At 38.2% G+C, this 26,912-nt stretch overlaps 1 protein-coding gene across 3 annotated transcripts in view; it reads left to right on the top strand.

Annotated features, from left to right (window-relative positions):
* SEPTIN9 (septin 9) overlaps positions 1 to 26,912 on the top strand; it is a 400,470-nt gene that overhangs the window by 89,131 nt on the left and 284,427 nt on the right. The window contains exon 1 of one of the 3 annotated variants that reach the window (XM_007482961.3): positions 1,965 to 2,352. The exons of the other annotated variants lie outside the window; for them this stretch is intronic. Within the exon in view, the coding sequence (XP_007483023.1) occupies positions 2,331 to 2,352 (22 nt within the window). The 5' untranslated portion in view covers positions 1,965 to 2,330. Of the gene's footprint in view, positions 1 to 1,964; positions 2,353 to 26,912 lie in introns of those variants that run through there. 3 annotated transcript variants of the gene reach the window in all.

The following is a 26,912-nucleotide window of genomic DNA, read 5'->3' as shown; positions in this document are numbered from 1 at the left end:
TGAGATCATCTTATCCAATTTTCTCATATTACAAATGAGGAAATTGAAGCCCAGGGAGGCTTAGCAACTTGCCCAAAGTCACATTGGTAGGAGAGCTCACATTTGATGATAATAGCTAACATTTATGTAGTGTTTACTATGTAAACTGGGCTAAGCATTTTATCATAATCTCATTTGATGCTTAAAAACAATTTTGGGATTGTGATTATTGTCCCCATTTTACAGATGAGGAAACCAAGGCAAACAGTTTAAGCAAATTGCTTAGAGTTATACAGCTAATAAATGTCTGAGGACAGATTTGAATTCAGGTCTTCTAACTGTTTCAAATTCAGCAGTACTGCACTGTACCATTCTTCCTGCCAGTAAAGGCTCTCCTTGATCAAATAAGTCATAGCCAATGGTTTTTACCTAAATGGCTTTATGTGATTTCTCTAAATAATGAGCCACAGAAACCCCCAGGAGGCTAGTCCATTAGATGATTTCCATAGGAGTAGGATGAAGATTTTAGGATGTTGTAGAGGAAATTTGGTAGGGTTTAAAATACCTGGTTTCTTGAAGTCTTTTCTAATTCGTAATTCATTTCTGAAATGCAGTGGTCACTTCTTGGTCCTTCTTATCTATTAAGCTTAAGTAAGATTTCCAGGCATATGTTTAAGAATCTGAGAAATAGGATGATGCTATGGAAAGATTATTAGATATTATTATTATTATGATGTTACATAATATTATTAGAACCATTGAACTTGGGTTCAAATTTTGGCTCTGTAATCTAATCTGATTTATATTTCTCATCTATAAAATAGTTTTCTCATCCATAAAAAAGAAGGGAATGAATTTATGAAATCTTCTTCAGCTCCAAGTCAATGATCTGATAAAATAAAATCACTGAGGTTGGGAAGCATTTTTAGTGTTCTATGAGAAGGGTTTCATCAACTTCCAACTGAGTTGAATTGGCACAAGTATGACCCCTAGGGTGAAGAAAACACTGAAGAAACCTTCTTGAGGTAGGGGGGTTGGGATGGTAATAGGGTCCATGTCCAGGTGACAGTTAAAGAGCAGAGGGAATTTCCTCTGATAATGTTAGAAAACAAACATACTAATCTACTCTAGCCTTTCTTTGAATTTAATCACAGCCATCAGTTTTTCGTCTCTGGTGCCAGCAAATTCCTGCTATCAGAATAGGTGATCAGTACCCAGCACCCCAGGTAATTAGAAAAAGATTACTTAGTTCCCTTCTCTTTTCTTTGTCCTGTCACTGTGTGCCCTGTGACAGCTTGAGTATGTATGTGGAGGAGGAGGGTAAACAGCTGGAAGAAATTGAGTGTTTTCCCAAGGGACAGTTGGAGACACACTGACTCATGTCGGTTGGGTAGGAATCTTCCAGGAAGTCTCAGGCTCTTGGGATGGGTGGAGCCTTCCGTGCTGCCTCAATCACCACCATAGGGCAATCAGGAGGTGGTTGTGGTGGGGTACTGGGGCACCGGGAAATTCCCAAGGGAGGAGATGACTGCCCTTAAAAGTTATCCTGTTAGGCAGGTGTCATTAACTATCATGTCACCCACTCTGTAACTTGGAAAGAGGGGGACAGCCAACCTGCTGCTTCACTTTGGGTAGGAAATGCTAGACCTGACTGAAGCAGAAAGCCTGTAAGGAAAAAGGGGGAAAAAAGACAGAAAAGCAGGAACTAAGCATTTAAAACACTTAAACCAAAGGAAATCACAATAACATGGGATGAGGAAAATTAAAGACCCTGAGAAGTCACCAGGAATTTGATTCTGTCTGTTGGTTTCCAAGAAGTTAACTTAAGTATCTCCTGGTGGATATTAAAAAAGAAGCTTTGAGATTCTAGCCACGGGTGAGGGGGGGGGAGGGAAGAAAGGAGGGAGAGAGGGGAGGTGTGGAGAAAAGAAGGCATGCGCACCAGAAACTGCAGACTGTAGCTTTAAGACCATCTCAGGGAAAACTTGAACTTTACAGTAGTCTTGCGTGGGGTGGACTATTTGGGGGCTGCTGGATTTTTTTCAGGTCATATGTCCAGCCCCTTCTCCCCTTGCTTTTTATCTCTCTTCCTTTTCTTCTTTTTTCTACTGTTTCAAAGAGACAATGCTACTTCAGTTTAGAGCACAAACATATGATCAACACATGGAAATGTGGTAATTTGTATGTATTCATGATTGCAACAGATTGAAGAAATTAGACCAGACAAAGAGCTGTTTTGGAGGAGGAGGAGGAAGAAAGAGGGAGGGAGTGGGAGGTGAGAAAGGGGACGCCTCCAAAAAAAAAGGGAAGGCCTTTGACACTCCTGCTGCTGCTAAATATATCCTGTAGTAATGGAGAGAGACCGGATCACAGGTAGGCAATCAACACTCCCCACCCCCCACCCTTTTTTTATTACTTCTCTCCCTTCCCCCATCCCTTTGACTCAGCACTGAAGTTGAAGTAAAGAAGCAGCTGAGGGTCAGTTTAATTCATTTTTCTAAAAACATTTTTTTTTTTGCTTTTCTTCTTGATCCTTCCAAATTTTCTGGACTCAGTTCATTCCAGAGGGAGGGGGGCTGGGGAGTGAAGGTGGGGCGCGTAACTTTTTTCAGTGTCTGGATTTCATTTGAGACCTGCTTCTTCTTCTATTCCCTTGTTCTCTTGTTCATTTGCCACACTGAGTCCTGAGAGTACAGTGAAGGTTGAGACTATTAACTCTGAGACTGGGGAAAGGCAGATGGGGGAAGCTTTGTAATTGTGAGTTTGTTTGGTCTTTTGGTTTGCCTGTCTTTGTGGTTTGTCTTTTTGCTGTTTGTCAAAGTCTGTTTTCAAGGTCGTCTTGGTCACTTCTGTGAAATAGTATTTATATTCTTTTTTTGGGAACCTGATTACAGGAGAGGAGGCAGCTATTGCCCCAACCAGGGCCTGTGTGTGTATTCCTAGCAGGGAATGATTTTTGCCTACAGTGGGAGGGATGGGGACAGCCTTAGGTGGAAAAAACATTTTTCTGAAGGTAGTGGAGATATGTGGCATCAGAGATAATCTAAAAACAGACACAGAAAGTTTTCTGAGAGTTTTGGGGAATCTACTCTGAAGCATGTGATTCAACAGAACATATGTATGAAAATGTTTGTTTGGATGCTTGGGTAAAACAGGAAGGAGGGAAATGGGAAATTCATTTTCCTTGAGCCCAAATTGGCAGAAAGAGGCAAAAAATGAAATTTAAGAACTCTTGAAGGAAGTGAGAAGTGAAAGATTCAGGCATTCTGAATTCTTCAGATATACACTGTCGTTATGGGAAGCACAGACAACTATTTCATTTCCTTTGGCTATTGGCTACTGGTTGTCAATGTCTGCTTATTTATCTGTTCTAGAGGCCAAGGGAAGGTACTGCCTTATAGATCCTTTTGAGGAATGGGTCAAACATTTATGATCTTGTTCAAAGTTGGAATGGATATCTAGAGTTGATTTTAAGATCTGCAAAGGCTGTTCTGGGCACCACTGACAAGGGCTTCTGTATATATATGTCTCTAAGATTGCTCTCCATACAAGTAAGACCACAGGGAGGCGAGGCAGCCACGCAGTCAGGGTGGAGGGCAGCAGCTGGTATTGAAACCTATTTGTACTTTCCATGTTTGAGCTGGGGATGTGGGCCAGCTGGGTAGTTTAACTGTAGTTCTGTAGTTGCTGACAGACATCTTAAATGCACAGAGGTTTAAAGCAACTCAGCCAAACACAGCTCCAAGGAGATGGGGAGAGTGGGGTTTTCGAGGGGGGGGGGGCACTGAAGGACTAGAATGGGATGGACTGCCTTCTGTCTAGGATCTAACAGTATGGATAGATAAGACTGAATGGGCTAACTGTCGATCCCCTTCCTCTAAGCCCTGGGTCAGCAAAATATGATTTTTATATTTTTAAATACATAAAACATTTTAAAATGTAAATGGGGGGTTAGATTCTAAAAGCAAAGTTATCTCAAAAACAGTAGTGGGCATGTGCCTAAATGGCCCTGGGGTAGTCAAGCCCAGTCTGCTATTTTCCTAACTTCCCTCTTCCTCTCCAGGACACCATCATATTCTCAGTCATCATCTCTCTATTAGACTCCTACTTTTCTGCCACTGCCACTGCCATAGTACAATCCACGATCACTTCAAATCTGTATTTTTTTAATATCCTCCTTGTCGGTCTCTCTGAAACAAGTCTCTACCCCCTTACTGTAATCCAGCTTATACTCTTATACTCAGCTTTCCAATTTTTCTTCCTAAAGTACAAGCTGACCATGTCACTTTCCTATTGCTTCCAGAATCAAATATAAAATCCTTTATATGGGTTAAAAGTGCTTCATAACCTGACCCTTTCCTATCTTTCCAATTTTCTTATACCTTCCTTCCCCTGTCCTCCCAATATTCTTCTATCCTGTGACAACAATTCTAGCTCTTCCTCACATAAGATATTCAGTCTCCTGACTAGCATTTTCACTGCTTGTCCTCCATGCTCTAAAAGCTTTCCTTTCTAATCTACCTTTTGGCTCCCTTCAAGTTTCAGCTCAAGTTCCATCTTTTCTGAGAAGTCCTTCCCAGTTCTCCTTAATCCTAGTGCCTTTCTTTGAGAAAATTTCCCAATTTAACCTGTATATTGTTTCTACACAATTGTTTATGTTGTCTCCCCCAGTACTATAAATTCCTTGAGAATAGGAACTGATTTTTGGCTTTTCCTTTTTAGCCTTTTAGCATTTAGCATAGTGCCTGGCACATAGGAGAGGATTTACAAATACTCCCCCAGCCCCATTCATAAGATTCTTTACAACATTTAATAAATGCATTAACAACCGTTGATCAATTTATCACACATTGGCTTGTATTTTTCCCCTGTCCCATTAATATTTATATCTCCTTCCCAACTTTTATTTTTTAATTTTTTTTTTAACTTTTTTAAATATTTGGTCCATTTTGAACATTATTCCCTGCTTACAAAAATCATTTTCTATTACTCCCTCCCATCCCTCTTCCTCTCCCCTCCCATAGCTGACGCACAATTCCACTGAGTATTACATGTGTCCATGACCAGAATCTATTTCCATATTGTTGGTATTTGCACTAGGATGTTCATTCAGAGTCTACATCCCCAATTGTATTCCCCTCGACCCATGTAATCAAGAAATTGTTTTTTCTTTGGTGTTTTAACTACCACAGTTTTTCCTCTGAATGTGGATAGTGTTTTTTCTCATAGATTCTTCCAGGTTGTTCAGGATCATTGCATTGTCACTAATGGAAAAGTCCATTACATTTGATTGTACCACAGTATATCAGTCTCTGTGTATAATGTTCTCCTGGTTCTGCTCCTTTCACTCTGCATCACTTCCTGGAGGTTGTTCCAGTTCCCATGGAATTCCTCAACTTTATTGTTCCTTTGAGCACAATAGTATTCCATCACCAACATATAACATTTGTTCAGCCATTCTCCAATTGAAGGGCATCCCCTCATTTTCCAATTTTTGGCCACCACAAAGAATGCAGCTATGAATATTCTTGTACAAATATTTTTCCTTATTATCTCTTTGGGGTACAAACCCAGCAATGCTGTGGCTGGATCAAAGGGCAGACAGTCTTTTATCCCCCTTTGGGCATAGTTCCAAATTGCCCTCCAGTATGGTTGGATCAATTCACAACTCCACCAGCAATGAATTAATGTCCCTACTTTGCCATATCCCCTCCAGCATTCATTACTTTCCTCTACTGTCATGTTAGCCAATCTGCTAGGTGTGAGGTGATACCTCAGAGTTGTTTTGATTTGCATTTCTATGATTTTAAGAGATTTAGAGCACTTTTTCATGTGCTTAGTAATGGTTTGATTTCTTTGACTGAAAATTGCCTATTCATGTCCCTTGCCCATTTATCATTTGGAGAATGGCTTGATTTTTTGTACAATTGATTTAGCTCTTTGTAAATTTGAGTAATTAGACCTTGTCAGAGGTTTTTGTTATGAAAATTGTTTCCCAATTTTTTGCTTCCCTTCTCAATTTGGTTACATTGGTTTTGTTTGTACAAAAACTTTTTAATTTGATGTAGTCAAAATTATTTATTTTACATTTTGAGACTTTTCCTAAGTCTTGCTTGGTTTTAAAATCTTTCCTTTCCCAAAGATCTGACATAATATATATATACTATTCTGTGTACACATAATTTACTTATAGTTTCCTTCTTTATAATCAGGTCATTCACCCATTCTGAGTTTATCTTGGTGTAGGTGTTGATCCAAGTCTAATCTCTCCCACACTGTCTTCCAATTTTCCCAGCAGTTTTTATGAAATAGTGAATTTTTGTCCCAGAAGCTGGGATCTTTTGACTTGTCAAATACTGTCTTGCTGGGGTCACTTACCACCAAGTCTATTCCACTGATCCTCCTTTCTGTCTCTTAGCCAGTACCAAATTGTTTTGATGACCACTGCTTTATAGTATAGTTTGAGATCTGGTACTGCAAGGCCACCTTCCTTTGTATTTTTTTCATTATTTCCCTGGATATCCTTGATCTTTTGTTCTTCCAAATGAACTTTTTTATGTTTTTTTCTAATTCAGTAAAAAAATGTTTTGGGTATGGCACTAAATAAGTAAATTAATTTGGGTAGGATTGTCATTTTTATTATGTTAGCTTGTCCTACCCATGAGCAGTTAATGTTTTTTCAATTGCTCAGATCTAGTTTTAGTTGTGTGGAGAGTGTTTTATAGTTGTGTTCATATAGTTCCTGTGTTTGTCTCGGCAGATAGATTCCTAAGTATTTTATATTGTCTAGGGTAATTTTGAATGGAATTTCTCTCTCTAATTCCTGCTGCTGAGATGTGTTAGAGATAAATAGAAATGCTGATGACTTATGTGGGTTTATTTTGTATCCTGCAACTTTGCTTAAGTTATTGATTATTTTGACTAGCTTTTTTTGTTGATTCTCTAGGACTCTTTAAGTAGACCATCATATTATCTGCAGAATGATAGCTTGGTCTCTTCATTGCCAATTTTAATACCTTCAATTTCTTTTTCTTCTCTCATTGCTACTGCTAGTGTTTCTAGTACAATGTTAAATAATAAAGGTGATAATGGGCATCATTGTTTCACTCCTGATCTTATTGGGAATGCATCTAGTTCATCTCCATTGCAGATGATGTGGGCTGATGGTGTTAGATAGATATTGTTTATTATTTTTAGGAAAGACCCTTCTATTCCTATACTTTCTAGTGTTTTTTAATAGGAATGAGTGTTGTATTTTGTCAAGGGCTTTTTCTGCACCAATTGAAATAATCATGTGATTTTTGTTTATTTGCTTGTTGTTATGGTCAATTATGTCGATGGTTTTCCTGATATCCTTGCATTTCTGGTATAAATCCCACCTGATCAAAGTGAATAACCTTCCTGATCACTTACTGGAGTCTTTTTGCTAGTATACTATTTAAGATTTTTGCATATATGTTCATTAAGGAGATTGGTCTGTAGTTTTCTTTCTCCATTTTTGACCTCCTTGGCTTTGGAATCAGTACTGTATTTGTGTCATAAAAGGAATTTGATAGAACTCCCTCTTTGCTTATTATGTCAAATAGTTTGTATAGAATTGGGATTAGCTGTTCTTTGAATGTTTGATAGAATTCACTTGTGAATCCATCAGGCCCTGGGGATTTTTTCTTAGGGAGTTCTTTGATGGCCTGTTGAATTTCTTTTTCTGATATGGGATTATTTAAGAATTCTATTTCTTCTTCTGTTAATCTAGGCAATTTATATTTTTGTAAATATTTATCCATATCACCTAGATTGGCATGTTTATTGCCATATAATTGGGCAAAATATTTTTTAATGCAAAATTTTTTTTGGCAAAAAATTTTTAATTTTCTCTTCATTGGAAGCGAGTCCTCTCTTTTCATCTATGATACTCTTAATTTGATTTTCTTTTTTCCTCTCTTTATTAGAATGACCAGTACTTTGTCTATTTTATTTGTTTTTTTTCAAAATTCCAGTCTTATTGATTAGCTTAATAGTTCTATCACTTTCAATTTTATTAATTTCTCCCTTAATTTTTAGGATCTCTAATTTGGTTTTCTTCTGGGGATTTTTAATTTGTTCGCTTTCAAGATTTTGGATTTGCATGTCCAATCATTGACCTCTGCCCTCCCTAATTTGTTAATATATGAACTCAAGGATATGAATTTTTCCCTGAGTACTGCTTTGGCTGCATCCAATAGATTTTGAAAGGATGCCACATCATTGTCATTTTCTTCAATGAAATTATTAATTGCTATTAATTGTTTCTATGATTTATTCTCTAACCAATTTTGGAAAATCATATTGTTTAATTTCCAATTAATTTTTGATTTAGCTCTCCATGTACCCTTACTGATCATTATTTTTATTGCCTTATGATCTGAAAAGGTTGCATTTATTATTTCTACTTTTCTGCATTTGTATGCCATGTTTTTATGACCTAGTATATGATCAATATTTTTGAATGTACCATGTGATGCTGAAAAGAAGGTGTATTCCTTTTTGTCCCTATTTATTTTTCTCCATATATCTACTAACTCTCATTTTTCTAAGATTTTATTCACCTCTTTTACCTCTTTCTTATTTATTTTTTTATTTGATTTATCTAAATTTGATAATGGTAGGTTCAGGTCTCCCACTAGTATAGTTTTACTATCTATTTCATCCTTCAATTCTACTAATTTTTCCATTAGAAATTTGGATGCTATACCATTTGGTGCATACACGTTGATTAGTGATATTTCTTCATTGTCTATACTCCCTTTTATCAGGATGTATTTATTTTCCTAACCCTTTTAATCAGGTCTATTTTTATTTTGGCTTTGTCAGATATCACGATTGCAACTCCTGCCTTCTTTCTATCAGTTGAGGCCCAATAGGTCTTGATCCACCCTCTAATTCTGACCTTGTGAGTATCTACTTACCTCATGTGTGTTTCTTGTAGACAACATATGGTAGGGGTTTGGATTCTAATCCACTCTCCTATTCGTTTACATTTTATGGGTGAGTTCATCCCATTCACGTTCAGTTATGATTGTTACTTGTGAATTAGCCCTGTGATATCCTCTCCTAGTTCTGTCCTTTCTTTTTTTGCTATATCCTTTTAAGCCAGTGGTTTACTTTTAATCAATCCCCCTAATCCCCTCCCTTGATATGCTTCCCTTTCTGGTCCCTCCCTTTTTGTTCCCTTCTTGTTTTTTTTTTAGGGTCTGTTAAGTTCCCTCCCCCCTCTCCTTCCCTCCATTTTTGTACTCCCTTCCCCCATCCCCCTTAGTTTTCCCTTCTCCCTTATCCTGTAGGATAAGATAGAATTCAAGATCCCAATGGATCTAGATGCTCTTACCTCTCAGAGTTGATTTCACTGAGAGTAAGGTTTAAATATTATCTATTAGCACTCTCTTCATCTCCTTCTTATAGGAATATTCTTCCCCTCCCCTTCCCATGTGTATCTTTGTGTGAAAAAGATTATTCTATTTTTATTTCTTCAGGTATCTCTTGGTACCCTCTTTGATTCTCTGCACCTTTTTTCTTTTTTTGCATAACATCTTATATCCCTTAATGCCCCAATCTTTTCCTATGAGTGATTCTTCTAATTATTATTATAAAGAATACAGTTTATTATTATAAAAATACAGTTTTACAAATGACATTTCCCCATATATTAATATATATAATTTGATCTAATTGTAGCCCTTAAAGAAGAGAGTTTACAAAGAATACAAAGAAAAAACATTTTTTTCTTTTTCCCTCTTTTTCTTATTTCCCATTTCATGTTTTTCTTGCTCTTTGTGTTTGGATATCAAACTTTCCACTTAGTTCTGGTTGTTTCTTTACAAAAACTTGTAAATCTATTTTGTTGAATGCCCATACTTTCCCCTGGAAGTATATAGTCAGTTTTGATGGACAGGTGATTCTTGGTTGAAGACCCAGTTTTCTTGCCTTTCTGAATATCATGTTCCAGGCCTTGCGGTCCTTTAATGTGGAAGTTGCTAGGTCTCGTGTGATCCTGATTGGTGCTCCTTGGTATCTGAATTGTCTCTTTTTGGCTTCTTGTAGAATTTTCTCCTTAGCTTGAAAGCTCTGGAATTTGGCAATTACATTCCTGGGAGTTGTCTTTTGGGGATTTAGTGTAGAGAGTGTTCTGTGAACTCTTTCAATGTCTATTTTCCCTCCTTGTTCAAGAACATCAGAGCAGTTTTCTTGGATGATTTCTTCTAGTATGATGTCAAGATTTCTGCTTATTTCTGGTTTTTCAGGTAGACCAATGATTCTCAAATTGCCTCTCCTTCCTCTGTTTTCATGATCTGTCACCTTGTCAGTGAGATATTTTAAGTTTTCTTCTATTTTGTCAGTCTTTTGACTTTGATTTATTAATTCTTGCTGTTTTGCAAGATCATTGGTTTCCAGTTGCTCAATTCTGGTCCTTAAGGCCTGGTTTTCTGCTTTAACTTTTTTTATTTTCAGCTATAATTTTTTCATTCTCTGCTATAATTTTTTGGTTCTCTGCTATAAGTTTTTCACTTTCTTTTTGAACCATTTCCCATTTATCTTGCCAGAAGACTTCCATCTTTTTGATAAGCTCCAATTTAAATTCTTCCAGAGCTTGTGGACAATTTCCATTTCTTTTGGAAAGTTTTGGAGCATTTATTTGGATTTTCTCTTCTGCTATTTCCTCTGTAGTCTGTATTTTTCCTCTGTAAAAATTATCCAAGGTCAACCCTTTCTTGTTTTTCTTGGTGTTGGGAAGTTTTTCCCGGGCACTGTTTGCCATTGTTTTTCCTTCCCTTTCCAGCCAGAAATCTGAGTGAGGAGGACAGGCTGTCTGTATATGGAGCTAAGGAGCAAAGCTTTTGCCTGAGGCAAACTCTCAAATCTCCATAACTGCACTACCTTCCCAGGGGCGCCCAAGGTCTGTGCTCCCCCACTTGCCCGCCTGTGATTCGAGTGTAATTACTCTCAGGGGTAGGTCCTTGGTGGTCTTAGTCAGCTCCCAAGACCTAGAGGTGCCCCTTGCTCTCTCCCAAGGTGTCCCTCGCTCACTCGCTGTTTCTGGCATGCGATGATTCTGAGAGCCCAAGGTCTGTGCTCCCCCACCGCCCACCTGTGTTTTGAGTGTAACTGCCCTCAGGGGTAGGGCCTTGATGGTCTTATTCAGCTCTCAAGACCTAGAGCTTCCCCTTGCTCATTCCAGAGGTGCCCCTCGCTCACTCGTTGATTCTGGTGCGCGCTGGCTCTAACTCTGGCTTCGTAGGTGGGATGGGGGAGGGTAGATCAGCTTGAGTTTGGGTGGAAGTTTTTTCACTCCCTTGTAGTGTGGAAATGCCCAAGTCCCACGTACCTTCAATGCTATGCCCTACTATAGAGTCCCTTCATTTTTTTTGAAGATTTTTGGGGGGTCTTTTTAGGTCATCTATGTCGGTGGGTCTGAGGAGGGGAAGCATCCTGTGTCTAGACTGGCACCATGCTTACCCAGAAGTCCTCTTTCCCAATTTTTAATGACCCAAAGGGAATTCACAAATACTTCTTGATTTGACTAACTCTGTAATGTGATGGGTTAGAAGAAAACTCAAAGAATTTAGTTTCAATCTCACCCATTCTACAGAAAAGGAAACTAAGATTCAGATGGGACCAAGAAAGGAAATGAGAATAGTGAGGAAAGGCAATGGTTTCTCTGGGAAGAGGTTGAATACTTATCCAGGATCCTAGCTCTAACATTCTGATTGTGTCAACACATTCCTCTTTCCTAGGTATGAGTTTACTGCAGAATTATCAGTGGGGCAAACTTCTGTCCTGACTCCCCCACCCTCATCAACAATGATCCATCCAAACAACTTCCTCCCAACTCTGAAGCCTTGAAGACGTTTGAAGGCAAATCTGAAACTTGTGTATGAAGCACACCTTAGAAACCTCATTTTTTCATCTATAAGATGGAGGGGTTCAGTTATAGGCTTTATTTGATTCCTTCCAGCTCTACATCTCTGATTCCACAATCCTTAAATTACTCAAAGTTTGTATGATATGGTGCAATGCTGGGGATACACAATTAATAGTGTACCTAACCAAGACTCCATACTTTATTTATTTACTTTTGTGAAATTGGGATCTTCACAAATGGTTAATTCTACTCCATTCCTTTTAAAAACTTATTAAGAGCGAGGATTGTGTAGTGGTCAGAGAACCAGTCATTAAAGACTTGACTTTGAGTCCAGTTTCTGATACATACTGGCTGTGCGACTCTGGAGGTGAAGGAAGTTCCTCATTGGGAGATCCCTACTTATAGAAATTACTCATCTGATAAAAACAAATCAAAACTACCCCAAAGTTGATTGAGCTGTTTGCTTAAGTAAATGACATCTATGGTAGAATATTGCTCAGAACTGCTGAAATATTTGTTTTCGAATAGAAGAATGCAGACCAAAGTAGCAGCTCAGAGTATTGAGAACCAGGCCTAGAGATGGGAGGTCCTAGGTTCAAATCTGGCCTCAGCCACTTCCTAGTTGTGTGACCCTAGACAACTCACTTAACCTCCATTGCCTAGCCCTTTCCATTCTGCCTTGGAACAATACACAATGTTGATTCTAAAATGAAAGGTGAGAGTTTTTTTAAATTAAAAAGAAGACTTGAGAGTCAGTAGACCTAGAATCTAGTCCAGATTTATGAGAGATTAGATTAGATTATCTCCAAAATCCCTTCCAGCTCTATAATTTTAAAACTGATCCAAGCTTTTCTATAAATAATAATGAGAAGTTAATAGGGTCTCTGTTAGGGCTATTCTGCTACTTCATTGTATAATCTTGGTTCTATTACTTACTACCCGAGACTCAGCCTCATTTTTCTCAATAATAAAATGAAGAGAGGGGGCCATCTGTATGGTTTCTGTGATCCCTTCCAGCTCAAAATCTCCCATTTCATGATCCTTAAGTTGCTCAAAATTTTTATGATCTGGTACAATGCTGGAGACATCAGCTTTATTATCTTTTCCTTTATCTCTAGGCCATTGTCAAGGACATTCAAAGAGGGGGTTTGTAGTAGAGAGGAAGGTTGGGCAGATACTTTATAATACAGAAAAGGTGTCATTGTATGGTTTCCCTAAACTCTAATTTCCTAATATTGCTCAGATTATGATTTCCCATTTACTAAGTTTCTAAGATATGCTTAGCTCACAGATCTGCCTTCAAAGTTCTTCAAGGCTTCAGAACTGGGAGAAAGAGCAATTATTTGGATGGGTCATTGTTGATGGAGGGGCAGGCATGTGTGGTAAGGACAGAAATGCTTCCCCTCTGATAATTCTGCAGTGAGCTCATGCCTGGGAAATAATATTGTTGGGTAAGTCCAATGGTTGATGCTTTGGGAAGAACCTGATTTTGGTTTGTTTTGCATACCTAAAGGCCAGCTGGTTTCTTCTGCCTACCATCCCCTATCAAGTCCTTGCTAAGATTTTCTCTTTCCCCTGAAAGATGAGAAAGGATTTGTCATTGAGCTGAAATTAGTAGCTATTCCATGGCTTGAGAATGAGTCATAAGAATGAGATGACTGGGCTGCTGAGACATGAAGGAATGGGTTTTTCCCATCAGATCATTGGAAACTTTTTTCCTCCCATTTTCCTTTGTTCTTAGACCTCCTCTGTGACTTTTACAAACTGCAGTTTTATCTTGTTCCAAGAGCTTGTGTGAAATGGGTAGATGGAACTGGGCATCTATCTCCTAGTGGGAAATTTTTTCCATTGGGACAGCTGTTACTTGCTCCAGGCTGTTAAACAGCTGGACAAAAGATCATGCCTTGGAGGCAAAAATTAGGTGGTGGTAAATATTGAAACATGTCCATGTCAGTTACTACCAGATAGAAGCTATTCTGTGTTCAACCATGGACATAGGTTTGGGGTCCCAGAGGGGTGATGGGATACCAATGCCACCTTCAGGACTAGCATATAGAATTTAGGTTTGAGACCTAATGATGTTCTTCTCTTGTTAGGCAAAATGTAAGCATTTTTTATGATGCCGACATTTGTCCCCTTTAATGGTAGAGGATGGAGTAGGATGCAAGGAGATTTTTGTAAGTTTTTCCCATATATAGGTGGGCAGCACCACTGCCTAATTGCTGTAAGGATTTTATTTTAAATTCATTCAACTCTATTCTTTCCCTCTCTCCCTCCCCTCCTCTAGTGTCCTGAGAGATATTTGAGGGCTCAGTTTGAGATACTTCTTTATATCCAGGGCAGTGTACTGTATTGGCAAAATGTAACTAAAGCCAAAGATTAAGAGAGAAAGGTGAGAAGATAAAGCACTCCAGGCTTGGGGTACCAGCCAGTACAGGAGCTCCAAGATGGAAGATGAGCATTTGTGTTCAAGGGTAGTTGGATTGGAGTATACATAGAGGGTAGTAAGAAGTAAGAGGATTGCAAAGGGAGGAAGGGCCCATGTTCTTAAATGTCAAACAGATGATTTTCTGTTTGATCCTAGAAGTAACAAGGAACCACTGTAATTTATTGAGTAGAGTGAAATGACATGGTCAGAACTATGCTTTTGAAAATCATTTTGGCAGTTGAGTTGAGGATGAATTAGAGTAGGAGGAGATTTGAACACGGGGTCCAATTAGAATACTATTTACAATAGTCCAGGCTGGAGGTGATGTTCATGGCTGTGCAAGTGGAGAAAAAGAGGCTTAGAGGAGATGTGAAGGTAGAAATGATACAATTGCCCAGTGGATTGGATATGTAGGGTGAATAAGAGTGCAGAGTCAAGGATGATGCCAGCATTTGGACTTGGTTTCTCTAGAAAGGTGGTGGTGGCCTCTCTATTTATAAGGAAGGGTTTTGGAGAAAAAATAATGAGTTCTGTTTTGGATGTGTTGAATCTGAAATAATTATGGGACAGAAGATGAAGGGTTTTTTTGTTTGTTTATTTTTAGGACATAAGAGACATTGTCATGTTTGTAAGTAGCAGGGAAGCAGCCAGTAGACTAGGAGAGACTGATGATTAGTTAGCAAAGGTATCATCAGACTCTTAATCAGATTAAAATATAATTGGTAAATGTTTAACAAAAGAAATGAAAATACAATACAATGTGGGTAATGCTAATTTGTGTTTTTCTAAATCAGTTTGCTTTCACCATTTCTAATTCAGTTTTACTCCACCGAATTAGAAAATAGGAATTAAAAAGGGATAATCTACTGGACTGCTAGGTGTCCAACTGGATAGAACAGTAGGCCTGAAGTCAGGAAGACCTGAATTCAAATGTGACCTCAGATACTTAATAGCTGTGAGATTGTGGGCAAATCACTCTACCCTATTTGTCTCAGCTCCTCATCTAAAAAGGGAGCTGGAGAAGGAAATAGCAAACCAGTCTTGTATCTTTGCCAAGAAAACCCCAAATGGGGTCATTAAGAGTTGTAAATGACTGAAACAATTCAACTATTTGCTGGAGAAGATGGTATGGAAAGGGATCACTTAAGTAAATCTTTGTAAAGTGAAAGGCCACCTCTTCATGGGATGTAGGATTGAAGGTGGAAACAGTGTGAGAAAATGCCTGAGTACTATGGTGCCTGGGATAGTGAATCAATGAGGGAGACATAGAAGGATTGCCTTGCCCCAATGAGTGCATAGATCATCTAACATGAATTTGTAGTGAATCTAGGTAGCACAATTTCATGATTTTTTTCCCAGCTTCATTCAGCAGCATGTGAATAGGAAGGAAGGCAATGGATGACAGGAACAATCTAATGGTAGGACTTGGTGAAGTAAGATCATTGATAAGATAATGGGATAAGGGACTCAAGGGAAGAGGATAATATAGAGTTGCTACTTGTTAAAAATCAATTTCTATAGGGGCAATTCGGTGACTGGGTGGATAGAGAATCAGGCTTGGAGACAGAAAGTCATGGGTTCAAACCTTTTGCTACACTTCCAAGCTGTGTGTCCCTAACCTTCTTTTTGCCTTGGAGACTAAATCAGTTACTATTAAGTTTTCTGTTCTCCTGGGCTGAGTTGTATCATTCTTGATGATTTTGTGCCTCTTTGAAATTCTTTCTGTCTACCCTATACTTCAGCATTTCACACTAAAAAAACCAAGAGACCTTGTCCTCATGGTTCTTTTTCTTGGGAGACTTCTATTTCTATTCTAACTCAGCTCTTCTTTCTCTTGTCCCTTAAATGTAGCTTTTCCCAAAGTTCTGTCTCTAACCTCTTACTTTCAATTCCACAGCTTCATCTATTATTTCTATGTGATTGGTTCCCAAGTTTTCCTTCTTGAGCCGTTACTTTTCTTTCTTTTCTTTTTAAAAATTAATTAGTTTATTTACTTAGAATGCTTTTCCATGGTTACATGATTCATGTTCTTTCCCTCCCCTCTTCCCTCCCCCCTCCCTGAGCTGACAAGCATTTCCACTGGGTTATACATGTATCATTGTTCAAACCTATTTCCATATTATTAATATTTGTAATAGAAGGATCATTTAAAGTCAAAATCCCCAATCATATACTCATCAAACCATGTGATCCATCTTATGTTTTTCTTCTGCATCTCTACTCACACAGTTCTTTCTCTGGATGTGGATAACATTCTTTCTCTAACTTCTTCTATATTGTTCTGGAACATTGAATTGATGCTAGAAAAACAGTCTATTACATTTGATTGTGCCACATTGTGTCAGTTACTGTGTACAATGTTCTCCTGGTTCTGCTCCTTTCATTCTGCATCAATTCCTGGAGGTCTTTCCAGTTCACATGGAATTCCTCCAGTTCATCATCCCTTTCAGCACAATAGTATTCCATCACCAACATATACCACAATTTGTTCAGCCATTCCCCAATTGATGGACACTCCCTCATTTTCCAATTTTTTGCCACTATAAAGAACGTAGTTGAGCTGTTACTTCTCATGTGAGACAGATGTTGCTAGCTGCTTGCTGAATATCCATCCTAGTATAGAAGTTCTATTGCTATTTCTAGTTAAATGAAAGATGAGCTTGGCATTCCCCTCTCTAATATTACCTTTTCCTGATTTTAAATTGTGCAACCAGTTTCCTAGGTTCAAAATCTCAGTTCAACTTTAATCTCTTCTTCTCATATCCAACTATTTCTAATATTCTAATAATTCTAATAATAATCTAATATTCTAATAATATTTAAGAGTTCATCCCTAATTCCAGTCAATTCCCCCCATCCCCACAATATCTCTTGAATTAGCCTCTTTCTATTCTCACCATCACTCCCCATTTTTACCTCAAATCAGTACCACTCTCATAGTCTTCCAACTTCTATTTGAGCCAATTTTTTATTTCCTGAATATGCCTTGTGCTTTTCTTCCTTTGTGCTTCATCATGCTATTTTCATTCATTTGCCATGGTTTCTATGCTGTTTTTTAACTTGTTAGATCTTACCAGGTTTTCCAGGATAGATCAAATCCTGTTTCTTCTACAGAGCCTTCTATAAAGATATCTTCATTTCTAATACTATAAATATCAATAGATTTAATTAATATCAACAAAATTTTTGGGAGTCCTCATTAAGAATGACAAAGAAGTCTTGTCCCCAAAAGTTTGAGAACTGCTCTTTACTATTCATTTGACCTTTAGGCAATAGTAGTTTTACTTCCTAATGAGCTCTTGTTGTGAGCTGTTATTTAAATATTTTATTGTTGTTTAACTTTTCAGTGAATAAGAGCTACATTTTATTTCACAAATTAAAATTGATGGACTGGGACCTTGTTTCATACTTCTTTGTATTTGCCACTGCTTAGTGTACAGTGCTTTGACTTCAATGGGTACACAATAAATATTTATTTTGCTGATTTGATCAGTAGGTTCTAGACTAGTGATGGTGAACCTTTTAGAGATGGAGTGCTGGGTCCTGCCCCCACCCCACCCCACCCAGACCAGTGCTGTGCCCATCACAGCCCCAGCAACCAAGTGCTATGCCTCTCCCCTACACCAAGTGCCAGATACACCCTGCCCCCTCTTCTACTTACCCCCACACAGGGGAAGGAGAAAGTGTTCCCATTGGGCTGCTAGGCAGAGGGGCAGGAGAGCAGCTCCGCGCAAGTCCCTCTGCCTTTCTAGTAACAGAACTCTGGTGAGGATGTGGGGGTGTGGGAAGGGGGTCCACGTGTCCACAGAGAGTGCTCTGTGTGCCATATTTGACACCTATTCCATAGGTTTGCCATCACTGTTCTGGGCCTATCCTGGTGCTTTTTTTTGTTGTAAAGTAATCTTGAAACTCATGGTTGGTTGGCTTTGGGCACCCATGGCTTGGAGATGAGAGGTGAGAGTAAACATTGCCCTGTTTTTATCAAGCCATAATACTAGTCTTTCTTTGAAGATGTTATAGAAACCCAAGGGTTTCTATATGTGTTATTCCTTCAAGAATTTAGTTTGAAACATGAAACAGAGTTTTTAAGAATTACCATTGACTATCTAGGTATGTCCTGCCAAGGGGGCAGCTAGGTGGCACAGTGGATAGAGCATCAGGCCTGAAATCAGGAGGACTAATCTTCCTGAGTTCAAATCTGACCTCAAACATTTACTAGCTGTGTGACTCTGGGCTAATCATTTAACTCTGTTTGCCAAAGTTTCTTCATCTCTGAAATGACCTGGAGAAGGAAATGGCAAACCACTCCAGTATCTTTGTCAAGAAAACCCCAAATGGAGTCACAAAGAGTCAGACATGACGGAAATGTCTGAATAAAAGATGCCCTGTCCAAGAATTGAGTTTTGAATGATGGGAAAGGTACAAGAGCTCATAGAAGAATAATAGAAAGTCTGAGTTATAGGAGAACTTCAGAGACCATTTAATATAATCTCATTTTACAGAAAAGGAAACTATTGTCTTTGAGATAAGCAGAATAAACTAGTTAATGGACTTATTAGAAATAACATGCAAACTGGAATGCTCCTGTTTTTTGCAGAAGGAGGAGTGGGGATCTGGAACACTGAATATAATGCCAGACTTATTTATGTATCAATTAATTTTGTTGAAATGTTTAAAAATTATTTATTATAAGAGATGGACTCTGAGAAGGGATTAGGGGAAAAGATATATGGGAAAATATAGATAATTTAAAAGAAAACTATATTCAAAACATTCTAAAAGATAAAAAAAATTAACTTGCAAGCTCCATTGGACTTTGTTTGCTTTGATGATTTTCTTTTCTTTCTTTTTTTTTTAGCAATCTAAGATGAATTTGTTTTATTCTTTGTTGGGAAGTGACAAGTCTCAGATAAAGTATTAGCATATAGATCAAAACTTACATAATCATGGCTTGCACCAGCCTGTTTTAAAACTAAAAGGAACTTTTTCAGGTTAAAAACATCTTTTTGAAGGCTTAGGCTATTACATCTTCTATCCTATCTCTCTGATACACAAAGTATGTGAAATCTGAATGTATTTGAAAATTACTTTCGCCTGGGGGATAAGGATTTTTATATGCAGAATTGAAAAGCCTTAATCCTGAAGAATTGGGATTTTTAGAAATAAAACTTTTATGAGAAACAGGTGAGAGGGAGGATGCACATTTGGAACTCAGATAAATAAATAAAAAAGTGAATGTTAAGTCAATACATCCCTGATACAAGCTGTTTTATTTTTCCCAAATATAGATGCACCTTACTTTAAACAACATATATATCCATGAAGAGTTCGTACAAACTAAATTTTAAAAATTCTTTTAAATACAAGGAGCAGTTAGATGTTTCATTGGATAGAGCCAGGCCTGGAGATTGGAGGTCCTGGGCTCAAATGTGACCTCAGGTACTTCCCAGTTATGTATCCTTGGGCAAGTCCCTTAAACCAAATTGCCTAGCCTGTACCTCTCTTCTGCCTTGGAATTGATACTTAGTATTGATTCTAAGATAGAGGGTAAGAGTTTTGTTAAAAATTACTTTAAATGCAGTAGAGGAGATAGAGGTTTAAAAGAATCATAGGGTGAATCCTTTTGTAATGTAACTGCCTCACCCCACCTCCCTAAATGTTTTAAATTCTGATTTGTATGTATTGTTTAAGTGTGGGATATCCTTTGATGATTTTCAAATGCATTGGAACAAAATCCATCTACAAAATGCACTGGCATATACAATATATTTATGTGGTACTTTAAGGTTTATTAGCTCTTGCCTCACAACTCTGTGAGGTAGGTGTTTTGCTAATATGGTGACAATCCTGGTTCAGGCTCTTATCACCTCTTGCCTGGACTATTTGTATAGTCTCCTTCTTTAACTTTCCCTTCTTCAACCTATCTTCCAAATGGAAGCTGAAGTGCTATGCTTAAAATATAAACCTGACCATGTCACTCTCCTTAAAAGCTCAGTGGCTCTCCATTGCTTCTAGGATAAAAATACAAATTCCTCTGTCATTTTACTCAAGAAGCATCACTTAGGATTAGGCACAGGCAGCTAAGTGGCACAGTGGATACCAGCCCTAGAGTCATGAGCTGAATTCAAAGGCAACCTTAGACACTAGTTATGTGACTCTGGACAAGTCACTTAACCCTATTTGCCTCAGCTTCCTCATCTGTAAAATGAACTGGAGAAGGAAATGGTGAACCACTCTAGTATCTTGCCAAGAAAACTCCTTGTTTTTTGAATATGCATTGTGTTTTCCTACTTTTATGCTTCTTGTCATACCACGCTACTCATCCGGAATACTTACTCTGTTTCTTTCTTTCATTCTTTTTTTTATTATTATTATAGTTTATTTGATCATTTCCAAGCATTATTCATTAAAGACATAGATCATTTTCTTTTCTTCCCCCCCACGCCCCATAGCCGACACGTAAATCCACTGGGCATTAGATGTTTTCTTGATTTGAACCCATTGCTATGTTGATAATATTTGCATTAGAGTGTTCATTTAGAGTCTCTCCTCTGTCATGTCCCCTCAACCACTGTATTCAGGCAGTTGCTTTTCCTCGGTGTTTCCACTCCCATAGTTTATCCTTTGCTTATGAATAGTGTTTTTTTCTCCTAGATCCCTGCAAATTGTTCAGGGACATTACACCGCCACTAATGGAGAAGTCCATTACGTTCGATTATACCACAGTGTATTAGTCTCTGTGTACAATGTTCTCCTGGTTCTGCTCCTCTCACTCTGCATCACTTCCTGGAGGTTGTTCCAGTCTCCATGGAACTCCTCCACTTTATTATTCCTTTGAGCACAAAAGTATTCCATCACCAACATATACCACAATTTGCTCAGCCATTCCCCAATTGATGGGCATCCCCTCGTTTTCCAGTTTTTGGCCACCACAAAGAACGCAGCTATGAATATTTTTATACAAGTCTTTTTGTCCATTATCTCTTTGGGGTACAGACCCAGAAGTGCTATGGCTGGATCAAAGGGTAGATATTCTTTTGTCGCCCTTTGGGCATAGTTCCAAATTGCCCTCCAGAATGGTTGGATCAGTTCACAACTCCACCAGCAATGAATTAATGTCCCTACTTTGCCACATCCCCTCCAGCATTCATTACTTTCCTTTGCTGTTATGTTAGCCAATCTGCTAGGTGTGAGGTGATACCTCAGAGTTGTTTTGATTTGCATCTCTCTGATTATAAGAGATTTAGAAGACTTCTTCATATGCTTATTAATAGTTTTGATTTCTTTATCTGAGAACTGCCTATCCATGTCCCTTGACCATTTATCATTTGGAGAATGGCTTGATTTTTTGTACAATTGATTTAGCTCTTTATAAATATGAGTAATTAAACCTTTGTCAGAGGTTTCTATGAAGATTTTTTCCCAATTTGTTGTTTCCCTTCTGATTTTAGTTACATTGGTTTTGTTTGTGCAAAAGCTTTTTAGTTTGATGTAGTCAAAATTATTTATTTTACATTTTGTGATTCTTTCTATGTCTTGCTTGGTTTTAAAGCCTTTCCCCTCCCAAAGGTCTGACATATATATTATTCTGTGTTTACCCAATTTGCTTATGGTTTCCTTCTTTATGTTTAAGTCACTCATCCATTTTGAATTTATCTTGGTGTAGGGTGTGAGGTGTTGATCTATTCCTAGTCTCTCCCACACTGTCTTCCAATTTTCCCAGCAGTTTTTATTGAATAGTGGATTTTTGTACCCAAAGCTGGGATCTTTGGGTTTATCATATACTGTCTTGCTGAGGTTGCTTTCCACCAGTCTATTCCACTGATCTTCCTTTCTGTTTCTTAGCCAGTACCAAATTGTTTTGATGACTGCTGCTTTGTAATATAGTTTAAGGTCAGGGACTGCAAGGCCCCCATCATATGTGTTTTTTTTTTTTCATTATTTCCCTGGATATCCTTGATCTTTTGTTCTTCCAAATGAACTTTGTTATGGTTTTTTCTAAATCAGTGAAGAAGTATTTTGGTAGTTCAATGGGTATGGCACTAAATAGATAAATAAGTTTGGGTAGGATGGTCATTTTTATTATATTGGCTCGTCCTATCCATGAGCAGTTAATGTTTTTCCAATTGCTCAAGTCTAGTTTTAGTTGTGTGGAGAGTGTTTTGTAGTTGTGTTCATATAGTTCCTGTGTTTGTCTCAGGAAGTAGATTCCTAGGTATTTTATTTTGTCTAAGGTGATTTTGAATGGGATTTCTCTTTCTAGTTTTTGCTGCTGAGCTGTGTTGGAGAGATATAGAAAAGCTGATGATTTATGTGGGTTTATTTTGTATCCTGCAACTTTGCTAAAGTTGTTGATTATTTCAATTAGCTTTTTGGTTGAATCTCTAGGATTCTTTAAGTAGACCATCATGTCATCTGCAAAGAGTGATAACTTGGTCTCCTCCTTGCCTATTTTGATGCCTTCAATTTCTTTTTCTTCTCTAATTGCTACTGCTAGTGTTTCTAGTACAATGTCAAATAGTAGAGGTGATAATGGGCATCCTTGTTTCACTCCTGATCTTATTGGGAATGCATCTAGTTTATCCCCATTGCAGATGATATTAGCTGATAGTTTTAGATATATACTGTTTATTATTTTTAGGAACAACCCTTCTATTCCTATGCTTTCTAGTGTTTTTAATAGGAATGGGTGTTGTATTTTATCAAATGCTTTTTCTGCGTCTATTGAGATAATCATGTGGTTCTTGCCTGTTTGCTTGTTGATGTGGTCAATTATGTGGATGGTTTTCCTAATGTTGAACCAGCCCTGCATCCCTGGTATAAATCCTACTTGATCATGGTGAATGATCCTTCTGATCACTTGCTGGAGGCTTTTTGCTAGTATCCTATTTAAGATTTTTCCATCTATATTCATTAGGGAGATTGGTCTATAGTTTTCTTTCTCTGTTTTTGACCTGCCTGGTTTTGGAATCAGTACCATGTTTGTGTCGTAAAAGGAGTTTGGTAGAACTCCCTCTTTGCTTATTATGTCAAATAGTTTGTATAGTATTGGGATTAACTGTTCTCTGAATGTTTGATAGAATTCACTGGTGAATCCATCAGGCCCTGGGGATTTTTTCTTAGGAAGTTCTTTGATCCTTGTTGGATTTCATTTTCTGATATGGGATTATTTAAGAATACTATTTCCTCTTCTGTTAGTCTAGGCACTTTGTATTTTTGTATATATTCATCCATTTCTCCTAAATTGGTGTATTTATTGCCATATAATTGGGTAAAGTAATTTCTAATGATTGCCCTAATTTCCTTTTCATTGGAGGTGCTGTCCCCCTTTTCATCTTTAATGCTGTTAATTTGCTTTTCTTCCTTCCTTTTTTTAATTAGATTGACCAGTACTTTGTCTATTTTGTTTGTTTTTTCAAAGTACCCGCTTCTTGTCTTATTTATTAAATCAATAGTTCTATCACTTTCGATTTTATTAATTTCTCCCTTAATTTTTAGGATTTCTAGTTTGGTTTTCTGCTGGGGGGTTTTAATTTGATCGCTTTCGAGGTTTTTCATTTGCATTTCCAATTGATTGATCTCTGCTCTCCCTAGTTTGTTAATATGTGCACTCAGGGATATGAATTTACCTCTGATTACCGCTTTGGCTGCATCCCAAAAGGTTTGAAAGGATGTCCCACCATTGTCATTTTCCTCGTTGAAATTATTAATTGTTTCTATGATTTCTTCTTTAACTAAACGGTTTTGGAGTATCATATTGTTTAATTTCCAATTGGTTTTAGATTTGGTTTTCCATGTACCATTACTAATCATTATTTTTATTGCCTTGTGATCTGAGAAGGCTGCATTCATCATTTCTGCTTTTCTGCATTTGTGTGCTATGTTTCTGTGACCTAATGTATGGTCAATTTTTGTGAATGTGCCATGTAATGCTGAGAAGAAGGTGTATTCCTTTTTATCCCTATTTATTTTTCTCCATATGTCTATTAATTCTAATTTTTCTAAGATTTCATTCACTTCTTTTACTTCTTTCTTATTTATTTTTTGATTTGATTTATCTAAATTTGATAATGGTTGGTTTAAGTCTCCCACTAATACGGTTTTACTGTCTATTTCTTCCTTCAGTTCTCCTAGTTTCTCCATTAGAAATTTGGGTGCTATATTATTTGGTGCATACATCTTGATTAATGATATTTCCTCATTGTCTTAAGTCCCTTTTAACAAAATATAATTACTTTCCCTATCCCTTTTGATCAGGTCAATTTTTGTTTTGACTTTATCAGATATCATGATTACCACTCCTGCCTTCTTTCTGTCAGTTGAGGCCCAGAAGGTCTTACTCCATCCTTTAATTCTGACCTTGTGGGTGTCAACCCGCATCATGTGTGTTTCTTGAAGACAACATATGGTAGGGTTTTGGATTCTAATCCATTCTGCTATTCGTCTACGTTTTATGGGTGAGTTCATCCCATTCACATTCAAAGTTATGATTGTCATTTGTGGACTCCCTGGCATTTTGATATCCTTCCCTAATTCTAACCTTTTCTTCTTCGGCTCTGCCTTTTAGTCCAGTGATTTACTTTGAATCAGTCCCCCTTGTCCCCTCCCTTGATGTTTCCCTTTTTAGTCCCTCCCTTTTTGTTCCCTCCCCCTCCCCCTCCCTCTCTCTTTCCCTCCCTTTTTGTTTTCCCTCTCCCCCTCCCCCCCTTGGTTTTCCCTTCTCCCTACCCTTGTTGGGAAGGATAGACTTCAAGATCCCAATGGATCTGGATGTTTTTCCCTCTCAGAGTTGATTTCCCTGAGATTAAGGTTTAAGTAAAAAACCCTCTCTTCCTCTCCTTCTTATAGGAGTTTTCTTCCCCTCCCCTTCCCATGTGAATCTTTGTGTGAGAAAGATTATTCTATTTGGTCTTTCTTTACCCCCTATTTATACATTACATTTTCCCCACATATTAGTATACATAGATTGATAGAAATGTAGTCCTTATAGAAGAGTGTTTGAGTAAAAGAAGAAGATAACATTTTTCCCCTTTCCTTAATATTTACCTTTTCAGGTATTCCTTGCTCTTTGTTTTTTGGTATCAAACTTTCCACAGAGCTCTGGTCTTTTCTCTGCAAAAAGTTGGAAGTCTTCTATTTTGTTGAATGCCCATACTTTCCCTTGGAAGTATATAGTCAGTTTTGCTGGGTAGCTGATTCTTGGTTGAAGACCCAGCTCTCTTGCCTTTCTGAAGATCATGTTCCATGCCTTACGATCATTCAGAGTAGAATACAAGGTCTTGTGTGACCCTGATTGGCATTCCTTTATATCTAAATTGTCTTTTTCTGGCTTCCTGTAGGATTTTTTCTTTTGTTTGAGAGCTTGTGAATTTGGCAATTACATTCCTGAGAGTTGTCTTTTGGGGGTTTAGTGTAGAAGGTGTTCTGTGAGCACTGTCAGTGGCTGTATTACCCCCTTGTTCTAGAATCTCTGGGCAGTTTTCTTTGATTATATCTTGTATCACGATGTCGAGTTTGGTGTTTATTTCTGTCTTTTCTGGAAGTGCAATTATTCTTAAATTATCTCTTCTCCCTCTATTTTCCAGATCTGTCACCTTGTCGGTGAGATATTTTATGTTCTCTTCTAATTTCTTGGTATTTTGGCTTTGCTTTATTAATTCTTGCTCTTTTACATGATCATTGTCTTCCAGCTGCCTGATTCTGGCCTTTAAAGCCTGGTTTTCCTTTTCACTTTGGTCACACCGGTTTTATAGATGTGTGAATTTCTTTTGCATTATCTCCCACTTTTCCTCCCAGAAGGCTTCCATCTTTTTGGTCATTTCTGATTCAAATTCTTCATGGGTTTGTGGAGAGTTTCTATTTCCTTTGGAAGGTTTCGGGGTATTTTCTTGTGTATCGTATTCTATCTCCTCTGTATTTTGTATTTTGGCTCCAGAGAATGTGTCCAAAGTTGCCCCTTTCTTCTTATTTTTCTTGGGATTTTGTGGCTTCTGTGCTTCTGTGGAGTTTGCCATCTCTGAATGTGGAAGATTAGCTTTTCTTATCTCTGTCGGGTGTTCAGAGGCTTTAGTCCTGGGCAGATTGTCGGTTCTATGAGCTTTCCCTGGGTTAAACTGAGTATGCCTTAAGGCAATGACTTTCACTGGAACTGGAATGGAAGGGTCGGACCAGGGGGCCACACTCTCCCCAGGCTCTCTCTGTTTCCCTGCTGCTAAGGTGCCCACTCGACTGGACTTGGTCGGGTTGCTTTCCGGAAGTTGCCTTCAGAATAGCTGGCCGTGAGGCTGTTTCATCGGCCCTGAGGGTTGCTGTTGTTTCAGACGACCCTGCTCTCTGCGGGGGGAGGGGCCGCAGCTTCCCCGAGCTCAGAGGGCAGTGACTTTCACTGAGACTTGGATGGCAGGATCCAGCTGGTGAGGCTGTCTTGCCCGCCCTGAGGGTTGCTGTTGTTTCAGACGACCCTGCTGTCTGAGGGGGGCAGGGCTGCGGCTTCCCGGAGCCTTGGACTCTGCGCTCCTACCCCTTAGGTCCGAGTGATCTCGGATTCTGGGTTTTGAGGGGGGCCGTACCTTTTGATCCAGGTCCAGGTCCAGGAGGAAGATTCCCAGG

Source organism: Monodelphis domestica, chromosome 2 (genome assembly GCF_027887165.1).
Source record: "Monodelphis domestica isolate mMonDom1 chromosome 2, mMonDom1.pri, whole genome shotgun sequence".
Taxonomy (NCBI): Eukaryota; Metazoa; Chordata; class Mammalia; order Didelphimorphia; family Didelphidae; genus Monodelphis; species Monodelphis domestica.
Note: the sequence above shows the minus strand (reverse complement) of the source record. Positions and strands in the feature narration are given on the sequence as shown.